At 40.7% G+C, this 10,840-nt stretch overlaps 1 protein-coding gene across 1 annotated transcript in view; it reads right to left on the bottom strand.

Moving 5' to 3' along the window:
- IFI44L (interferon induced protein 44 like) overlaps nucleotides 1-10,232 on the bottom strand; it is a 17,910-nt gene extending 7,678 nt beyond the window's left edge. Inside the window, exons 1-7 of the mRNA XM_019501502.1 lie at nucleotides 10,193-10,232; nucleotides 7,622-8,127; nucleotides 7,493-7,544; nucleotides 3,115-3,310; nucleotides 2,688-2,840; nucleotides 1,647-1,818; nucleotides 551-651 (exon numbers count right to left, since the gene is read on the bottom strand). Coding sequence (XP_019357047.1) covers nucleotides 551-651; nucleotides 1,647-1,818; nucleotides 2,688-2,840; nucleotides 3,115-3,310; nucleotides 7,493-7,544; nucleotides 7,622-8,117 — 1,170 coding nt within the window. The 5' untranslated portion in view covers nucleotides 8,118-8,127; nucleotides 10,193-10,232. The remainder of the gene's footprint in view (nucleotides 1-550; nucleotides 652-1,646; nucleotides 1,819-2,687; nucleotides 2,841-3,114; nucleotides 3,311-7,492; nucleotides 7,545-7,621; nucleotides 8,128-10,192) is intronic.
- Nucleotides 10,233-10,840: the final 608 nt, after the last annotated feature.

Genomic DNA, 10,840 nt, shown 5'->3' with positions numbered 1-10,840 from the left:
CTCTTCAAGGCCGTCGCACACCTGAGCTGCTTATATCAGAGCAACTGCTCTCTCCTCGCCCCTCCTTCTTCCCCTGACATGCTTCCAATGCCAGGAAGGAAAGGGCTAGATAGTGCAAGAATTATCTCTCTGTCCTACCCCCTCCTCCCCATATTTATGTCAACTTAGAGCCATTTCTTACCAAGGGAATCCTCAGCTGGCCAATAGGGGCCAGAATCTGGCTCCTCTGTACAAAACAATAGGGCAAAAGGATCTAGTCCTTAATTTTAATGAGATTTATTATATTTTCATTTTATTCATTACCCACTCTTATTCTTGGAGATGAACCTTACAATTTAAGCAAGGCCTTAAAACAGAACCAGAGATACTAAAGGATATACATAGGTATACTTTCAGCTTGCACGTACAAGACTTCTCCAAATGAAAATGTGTGTAGAGTAAGAAGGGGCACAAGCATCACAGAATAACTGTACAATATCACAATATCTCAGTCTTCAAGATAATTGAGTGACAGTATAGCACTATAACCAACAATGCTGTGTTTTTTTACCTGTTCCACAACAGCTTTACTTTCATACACATATGCAAGGTTGTCTTCAAGTAAAGGACAAAGCTCATCCACTTTAGTTAGACAAATCAGCTGTGGAACTCCTGCATCAAAAAATAAGTAAGGTTTTACACCTAGTTTTTTAATCAGTTTTTCATTGCAATGACTTCTGCCTAGAAAAGGCAAAAGAATTTTGTTTTGTTCAAAAGTATTAGAAAATAAGATTAATTATAAGCAACTATGAATTAAACAATTATAAAACAACCTATGCATGTGGGTGGGAAAATATTTTGTAAACAAATTCATTATTTAGTTAACACCATAGACACCACACTTAATGGCTAATTTAGTAACTGGGCCAGGGTGGAAATTTGATTATTCAAAACAAGGGCTACAGAAAACATGGTATGCCTAGCAATTAGCTTTTCATGGCTCTGTCCACTTTATCCTCTGGAATTGACTTGTACCACACTGGGAGCAAATCACACTCCTGCTACTGTTTCTAGCCCTACCCACAGGAGATAATGGTGTGGAGCAGTGCTTGCTAGTATGGGACTCCCACACTTCCCTTTTTATTTGCTTTTTCTGTTTTCTTTCTGCAGTGTAGCTGCTAAACAAATCAGTTTTAATGCCTAGCATTTTCTAAAACAATTAATAAAATCAAAGTGGGTAACTCCTGGAGAGATGTATTCCTAGGAGCCTTACTAGTACATGTCTATGTCTACTGGGGATCTATTCCAATCAAAATGGCTTTGCTATATTAAGGAGAAGAAACATATGCTGTAAACCCAAACAGGAGAGAGAGAGTACTCAGGGACCCCTGGAATTTCTCTTTTTCCCCAGTGCCACTACTATAGCTTAGCACTGTAGCAAATATCTCTCCAATAAGAAAAATGAATATACTTCCATAAAACAATGCCATTTACAGAGATGAACCTGGTCGAAAGATTCACCCCCAAGAACAATATGTAACAGTCTATTCCCTGAGTATAAGTATGGGTCCTAGCAATGCTTTAAGTGTTCAGGCTTGAAACCTTGATTAATTTCTAAGCAGGCTCACTTCCTTCAATTCTGCACTGTTAAGGAACATAAAACGCACCAAGTTGGTTCACTTTCTTTCGAACTTGTTTCAGCTTCTGTTCCAGTGTGTCCGAGAGGATCTCTATTTTGCACCCATCAACAACAAATACAACACAGTGAATTTGTTCATTCAGAGCAGGATTTTTTATGTAGCCTGGAGAATCTTGGCAAATGGAGTCAGCTGGATTAAACTGCAAAGAAAATATCAGACAATAAGTTTTAGCAGTTCCAGAAAACTCTGCAGTCTAATAGTTACATGAGCCATATCTCTAAACAAGTAGTAAATAGTATTTGCTTCATTTTATAGGAGAGAAATGCTGGTCTGTAGGGAGATGGCTGAACTCACAGTGAGACTACTAGAATGAAGATTAAAACCAAAAGACATCAGGTGTTCCAGTCCCTTAGTCATTCTTTCAGACAGCCAAATTCTGATTTTAGTTATTATAAGCTGATGTAAATCCAAAATAGCCCATTTAAAATGTATAAGTTATATCTGAATACATACAAAAACATTCAAAGAGGAACTATTACAATTATTAATAAACTTAGTTACACTTTATTATTTGTCACCAGTACTTTGAAAAATGCTATTAAATATTTTTTAAACCTACAAAGTCAGTATGCCATTTACATTTCTAGTAGCAAATATGCTTCAAAATAGTTTAAACCAACTGTAATAACTTGGGCCTAATTATTCATTGGCTTACACAAGTACAACATGATTCCCAAACTATACCAGACAAGAAGAATAAATTATTATTTAAACGAGTTTGTATGACTATAAATGACAGCATAAGTGATTACAGACAGTGCAGGACAGAAGAGAATCAGACTTAACACTTCCATATAGTTCATTGATTTTTAAAGACACCTCACTTCTGACTGCCCTTAATCAGTGCCTATCGTCAGTTCCAAATCTGCCAGAATCTGTAGCATAATCTACCAAGCAGAGTGCTTATTTTCCTCTAGTAATTAAATGCAAGATAAAAATTTGGAAAAGAACCATTTAAGGACTTCACAGAGTTCAATACAAAATGCATAAAATTTGAAGAAATCCTACCTGGTACCTATCAGGAATATGGCCCTTTATTATGTTAGTTATTTCACTAATTTCTAAACCACATCCTAATTTTTCTTCTAGTCCCATTGTGTCACAGAAGATAACAGGGAGAGTCTTGCCATCTCTTCCATCTTTAACTGGATATGTCCGATACTAGTGGAGCAGAAACATAATGTAACATGTTACTGAAAAGAGCACAGTGACAGCCAGATTCCACACCCCTTCCCCAAAATGCGTAATGCCTTTTCCCACAACACATTTGCTGGAGCATGAACTTCAGTGAGGGTAAGCATGGAAAAAGTTATTAAAATATGATCTTTAAAGAAACATCTGTATTTTTTTCTCTTGTGTTGAAATGACATATGGATTTTGTTTAAGTGGATGTGCCTGTAGCTTAGAAGTTAAACAGTTAAAAGCAAATCCATACCTGTGTTGTCACACTTGTATCATCAGACCCTGTTATTGCTTGATTTGTCACATAACCTCGGAAAACTGAATTCACAGAGTTGAAAAAACTGGACTTCCCAGCTCCAACTGGACCAACAAATAGAATTCGAATCTGAGAGACTGGATTTAGATATGGCTCATAAGATCTGATTTCATCCATGATTTTTTTTCTCTCCCTGTGAAGATAAAAATACATCAAAATCAGACACAGGTGGTATCTCAGCCCCTACTTTATGATGCATATTAACAAGGGAAGATCAGGAACATGCAAATATTTCCCCTCTCCCCACACCCCACTTTCAGCTGTGGTGTCCTCTAATTCTGCATTCTGAGTTAGAAATATCTATGATCTGGTTTTCAGAAAGTGCCTGCTGAAGTTAAAGAAAGTTGGCTGTAAATCTGGTACAGGCATCCTAAATGAGGCAACTAAAAGACCTAAAACAGTTGTCCTGCTTTATCAGAGGTAAATTAAACCTCTAAATTAAGTTAAATCCAGAACAAGGTACTGGCTCTGCCACAGGTACTGAGCCATGGTAAAGTCATCTAAGCAATCTGAGGAATATGTTAAAAACCCTTTTTAAAGAGAGTAGGTGACTCCATTTACAGAACATATAGACACACAATATATATAGACCTGTCATGCATTCAGGTAACAGAGCTCAAGTTCTATAAATCACCAAATGCAGCTTATATCTTAAACCTGTATCCTGTGAAACAGGAAATACACAGATTCAGGCAAAGAGAAACAGATGAACCAGTGTCTAGAATGTGGTCACTGAAATGTAACCATTGTTCAGAAGCGCAAACATCAATGTAGTAAAGGAGTTTGACTAATTAGAGGTAAACAGTAATTAACTACCCTCAGGGAAATAACATCAAATACAGCGATTTTATGTTTTGATCTCTGATGTAAGAGATGTCAAGCTTTGTAGAAATGCCCTTTAGTTTTTTACACTCTGGACATTAAGGACATCCTTTGCAGAAAAGGATGTATGTACAGCACAGATTTGAAAAGCAGCATACTGCCACTAGGATGAAGGATGTTGGGATGCAGGGTGTTCTCCAGATAGGTCAACTGCACTATTTTTTGCTATCACTATTCTTAGGCTGATTTGGGAACTGTTCAGTCAATTAACTATCTTAACTAGCTGTTTAACTGGCCTATAATCCTGTAGATCAGCCACCTTGAATCTCTTCCAGAGTGCACAGTTTGGCTAGCAATAAGCCTAGCTTTTCAGAAAATGTACTATGGTTGAAACTTTCATCAATTGTGTAAAAGTGATAAGGGTTTTCTCCTCAAGATGATCTTTAAACATACACAACATATAACAGCAAATTCCCATAAAATAAATTTATCTTTTGTCAAAGTTCCTCAAACATTTTCTTCCAAAGAATCATGAAACCATAATAGGTTACTATTGCTGTCAGTAAACCTTAACTTAAAGATAACAACTTATTCACTGTTTTTCAGACCCTCATGCCAGCCTGGAATCTGCAGGGAACTCAGGACAATAGTATCACAAACCTGGCAATTTTCCCTCTGTGAGAACAGTGTTGATTCCCAGTCCACGCAATTAATGTCCTTTAAGACTTTCTGGATCTCAGGAGGCTGAAACGCTTGGCCTCTCTGGCTTGTTTCTGGCGCAGATTTTGTCTGTTATCACCTTGCATAAATTGAGCCTTGCAGCCCAGCTGTCTTTCACCCACAGGATTAATACTGAACCCAAAACAGAACAGTAATTTAAGGCTAGGGAAGGACACTACACATAAACCGGTTTAAGTGATCAAAAACTGTTTTAAACCTGTAACAGAAGTTCAGTGCACGTAAACCAGTTTGAAAATTGCTGAAACTGGTTATAAACCAGTTTGAAAATTGCTGAAACTGGTTTGAGATACTACATTAACCAGGTTTATCAGATTTAACTGATTTGGGTCAAACCAGTTTATGCAATGTCTGTCCCAGACCCTTCCTGGTTTAAGTTAAATCAGAGTCCCCCAGTGTTCTGGCATGCTCTCTGGGCTGGGCAGGGCCCTCTGCTCTGGGCTGGCCCTTCCCCTCTGCTCCCTGGCTGCAGCTCCATCACAGACTGCGCATACAACAGAGTCTGCCTGGCTTCCTCCTGTTCTCCACCACCCCCCCCAGCCCCTCCTTGCTCAAGCAGGAATCCCCCCTCTGCTCTGCCTTACCCAAATACTTCCCAGCATTAGCTAGCATACCACTTGCTGACTATGGTCTGTGCTGTGGGAGATGGGACAAAGGCAGACAGGACTATGTCAACTTATGGCTTTCTGGAGCTAATCAATAAGTAGCTGGTAATGTCCCTCCATTCCTTCCTTGGAAAAGCTGAACTAATGGAGAGAGGCTGTTGTTTTCTTAATGGGAGGACAACATTGAGTTGGGGTGATAAAGACTGTGTTATCAACTCCCTGCTGGGCTGCTCAGGGTGGAAGGAGAGGAACCCCTCCCTAGTCAGAGCGTCCTGCTGGGGGCTGGTCATGCTCCTCCTCAGCTCAGCACTATAGAAGAGACGGAGGGCTGCTCTAGGATCCCCTGGCTTCTAGCCTGAGCTACTGCAGGCATGTGCCAGCATTTCTTCATCCAGAGGGGATGTCTGAATGGTGAAAAACTGGTTTAGCCTAGCCAGGTTAGACTAACCTGCAAAGATTGAATCAATTCAGGCTCAGGCTTTTTGAATGTCTGTCCCTAGCCTAAATGTAACCTGTCCCATAACTCCAGCTACATGGACACACAAAGCAGACAAATGATGCACTGCCTCATACTAGGAGAAGTCACTTAGTTCCAGAATAAAGTGACAAGTAACTATACACAGATGTAAGCTACACTGGTGTATTGATCTCATGTCCACTCTCCTAGTTACTTCATTTGCTCAGTGCAAACTGGTTTCCTCTTTTTAGTAGCCAGGCACTGTAACAGTGTTCCCTTGACTAGCTTTGCAGAGCTGTTTGTGAATTAACTTTTTCTCCCATACCTGCATACGTTGCACTCGGATCCTGAAAACATTGCTTGATCATGGAACCTAAGCACTACTCCCAGCTTCCCATGATAATTTATATAAAGTGAAACTTCTTCTATTGGAGAGAAAGAGTACATTTCTGTACCATGGTCAGGATCATGCTAGGGAGCACTGTTATGAAGCACAGTGCACCCACTCTGCAAGCTCTACTTCCCCAAGCTGAGGGCTGGCCATGTATTAATGGACTCCCTTTTTTGGCAGGGCTTATGGGCATGCTCCCAGTCCTCATATAAGGAGACCACATGATATCAGTTTCTGCTACCTCACCTGGAGCAAGAGTGGAGTGCTTCACTGTGGATTCCCTGGTATGGTCCTGAGGCTGTATTTTCATATCCTAAGAATGCCCCACTCCAGAACACTATTTAACTTGGTAGTTAAGGAACACATTTGGGGTTTGCAAGAGCTCCAGTCACTATGAATGACCAGGTTTCTCAAATCAACCCTCACTCCAGTAACCAGTTCAAGGTTATGAAACCTCAGTGGAGATAGGTACTTATATGAAAAGAGTGAGGTATAGGTCGCCATCCCTGTACCAAACATTACCTACTGTTTTATACCTACTGCATGATAATTTTGTGAATCCCATTCTTAGGTCTCTAACCTGACTATGTATAATTAGTAAGCACTAATGCACAGCTAGATCCTACTGGGTGGCATGACACCTAGAAGTTAGTGTTCAATGTTGTTGTGCCTAAGACAGCTAAGTCCCTTTGTGGCTTTTAGCCTCTTTTTTGGACACTGACAAATGTGAAAAAAAGAAAAAATGAGTGCTTTACTTCCAGCTCGGCACACCCCTGCACCAAGCACAGCTCATGGCCAAAAGAGGCATTGCATTAGTTTGACTGACTCACCCAACATCTTTATAGATCACATGCTTCAACAGGGCTTTTTGGTGCTTTGCTCTAATAGCCAATTGAATCTGCTTTAGTTAAAAGTGCCAAAAAGCCCTGCTAAAGTACCTGATCTATACAGACTCTGGAGAACTGGATTAAACTGATGTGCTTCCTCTTCTGGTAAAGCACTGGGGTTCAGGCGGGGGGTTTATGCCTGTCAGCAGCCTTTTTGCCTCATTTGCCATCTTTTAAAATGGTAATAATATACTTCCATCTATTGCTGAAATAGTACAAGAATAAATGCAATAAGACCAGGATGCACTTGGATTCTATGTTGATGGAATTCATGTAAGTACCTAAAATATACAAACAGCATTTCAGTATCACATAACTATATCAAACTTTATTACTATCTATCAAATTCCCAGATAACCCCCAGTGTTCACTAGCCACAGATCATCACATTTATATACTACAATAGTTAACTTACTCAGCTGTCCAAGTCACATTCCTCCATGGAGATTCTAGGAAATCAGCATAATCTAAGGGAAAGTAATATAATATTAAGAATATGAAACAAAACTCTCAATTTTCATTTTCTCTTTAGATGCAAATTTACCTTCAACTCTGTAAACTTCACATTCCAAAAGCTTGAAATCATTTCCAGTCAACTCCTCAGCAGAGGCTGTGTAGTTCTTGTTATCATTCATTGCTACTGATACACTATTACCATTCAGAAGGATTAGAAAGTAATTTCCAAAGTTAGGGCCACTGTTATTACAGACATATACAGCATTAGCTGCATTTCGACACACAAATATTTTAGAGTTGACCACACCCTCTTTCCTTGTTAGTCTAAAGAGAAAAGCCTCCTCATCACTTAGGTACTGCTGAATCGAAACATAGCTCTGACTTGTAAAGCCTCCAAAAATAAAACCACTTTCATTATATGCTACTGTTACAGTTGGTCCTTGATTATCACATTTGGCATGAAATCCAACAGCAGTGAAACCATGGACACTTCCCTTGTACAGAAGTGTCAAGTGACTGCATCTCAAAAGACGTTTCAGCTCCTTTTCTTCATCTTTTGTTAAGCTGGTTTTGACAGCACTCATCCTTCTTAATCTAGAGAAAGAGAGAGAAATTACAAATGTATTATTTATTCATTCATATGCATAAGACTAGTATCTGGAAGTATCAAATGAGGTCAGGCAGGGTTAAAACAGAGAACAGTTCCTACTACAAAGTCTACACTCTACACAAACAAGATGAGCATGGTGGAAGAAGCCATTGTTTTCTCTATTTTACATGCAGGAAATGAAATACAGGAGGCCAAAATCCTCAGCTTGTATAAACCAGCATATATTCATAGACCTCAACATTTATAGAATGACTCATTCACAGAGCTAGTGTCACAAACGAGTCTCAGAATTGTTTGCAAGAGTAAAACTGCATGTAAGACATGTTGGCACTAGTAATTTTGCTTGTACTATAGGAGTGAAAAAGATTATACTTCATTTGTGGGGTTTTTGGGGTTTTTTTCTTTCTTTTTTCTTCTACTTCCTTTATATCTCTGCTTGATTGTTCATAGCCATAATTCTGCCAAAATAAATCGTGTATGAACTGATGTGGGAAGAGGGGGAATAAGTTGCTGTCCTTTTTTTTTTTAAAGGTATGCCTATACCGGATTTCAAGTCATGAGGATTGTACACCTGTCATTTAATTATTCTCAACTACAGAGATACATGAGACATATAAAGCTGTCCTTTAATCTTTACATCATTTACATGGCAGTAGGCAGAACTTCCAGCACTACAAACTGCCTGTTTTCATATTAACAAGGATGTATGCACACTGTATACATGTTTACTTGGAAATAACATGATGGGGCAAAATCCCTTGTTTTGGATTCAAGTACAAGTGGAGGAGGGCAGGCAGCTACTGCAGCTCTGGCTGTGGCTCTGGCACCATGCTGAGCTTAGGAGTCAGAGCCACCATTCCTTAACCCTGTATCCACCCTCTGCCACCTCTGTTCTGTGCTGCCTTTCCCCCCTGCCACCTGCTTGCCTACACCCCACTGCTTACCCTGAGTTGCGACTCCAGCCCACGGCACAGAGCAGATGCTGACTCTGGCTTCTGCCTGGCCAGGAAGTAGTGGTGCTAGCAGCTTCAGCTCTGGCTCCAGCCCCATCTCCAACCCTAGGGCCAGGGCCAGAGCTGCCGTCACAACCAGAGTAAGTGGCAGAGGGGAGGAGGGGCCAAGCAGGGTGCAGACAAGTGGTAATAAGCAGAAGGCACCAGGGAGAACAGGCACTGCAAAAAATGAAGCAGGCAAGGGAGGGTGCAGGCAAGAAGGCAGGTGCCAGGTTGGCACAGGCACTGCAGCACAGAGAGGTGACAATGGGAACAAATAGCAGGGTGGGTGCATGGTGGAGGAGGACAGGCAGCAAGGGGCCAGTGCACATGGGCAAGAGGTGAGGGTCAGATTGCTTGACTCCCCCACCATCTGCCCCTGCCACTGCTTTTCCTGTTACGGGGGGAGCAAATTAAGACAACCTTCCAATAGTTAGATTCTATACATGGAAAATTATAACAGATTTATAAAAGCTCCAGGTCTAGGATCTAATTATTGAGGGGTCATGTTAAAGTCACTCATATTGGATTTAGCTAAATGTGGTAACCTACAAAACATTTTGCTTAGAAAATCCCATTGTTCAAAAGTCAGAATCTTTTGAAAGCTCTGCACCGAACCCACAGGTGGAACCTGCAGATGCTTTGGTTAACTTACTCACTGATTGTTGCCACAAGTGAAGCATTCAACTGAAAGTTCAAAGCTGAAGTTACTATGAATGGAACAAGATCCATACCAGAAGTGTAACCCGGGCAGTACTCCAAGAGGTACCCCCTCTCCAACTGAAGGGAATCAAAAAAGGTGCACAAGCACTGTGGGAGGTATAGGGACTTTCCTCCCCCAGTAGAGCACAGCCAGTCACACTCCTTTGTTACACTATTGATTCATACTAGTACTGCAATATACAGGCATCATTAAACAAATATGTTTGTAGACCACCTTCTATCTTATATGTACACACATGTATATGTTATAAATATTACACTTCATTCAGTTATGCCATACATTTAATAATACATGTTAATATAACATATTATAAATAAAATTGTATATTCTCACCAAGTGAGCCCTCCTGCTGGAAGTTCAGTATGTAGTGAGGAAAGAAAACTGAAAGCAATTTTTGAGATCGCAATGAGGCTAGAGTTTTACTTCCTTATTTGTGGTTCCTTTCTTGTTTCCTAACAATTGCCAAGCCAGCTGTAACTCATCTAAAATAACAGAAGACTCTCCTCAACAAGAAATAGTTCTGCTTCTTAGTACGATAAAGTGGCACAGGTTAGAATTTTTAAACAGTTATTGCCCCGGCCAGCTGGCTAGGGGGAAAGATAGCAGGAAGAGAAAGCAGGGACTGGCCACATCTGAGCCAAGTAAACTGGAGGCCTGGTCAGCTGACTGAGGAGGCTATAAACCTTTTCTCAAGGCTGAGGTAGTGGGAGTGGTGGGGTAGGATGCAGCCACCCTGAGAGGCAAGGCTCTGAGCAAGCCATGCAGGAAAAGCTGTTGCTCAGGAAGGGAAGCTTCTGTTGCCAGACAGTGAAGGAGAGCCCGGGGAGTGCAGAGGATGGAGAATGTTTCTGTTGTGTTAACTCAGGAAGAAACCTGGGAAAGGGGAGGTAAAGGCATGTGGAACAGAGAGGACCGATTAAAACCTGGAGGGACCATGTGCATCCAGAGAACTAAGGGCAGCTCAGATAGTGCCTGGAGGGG

Source organism: Gavialis gangeticus, unplaced genomic scaffold (assembly GCF_001723915.1).
Source record: "Gavialis gangeticus isolate Ggan-Ray unplaced genomic scaffold, GavGan_comp1, whole genome shotgun sequence".
Lineage (NCBI taxonomy): Eukaryota > Metazoa > Chordata > Crocodylia > Gavialidae > Gavialis > Gavialis gangeticus.
The sequence above is the reverse complement of the archived record's forward strand: the minus strand, read 5'-3'. Positions and strand labels throughout refer to the sequence as shown.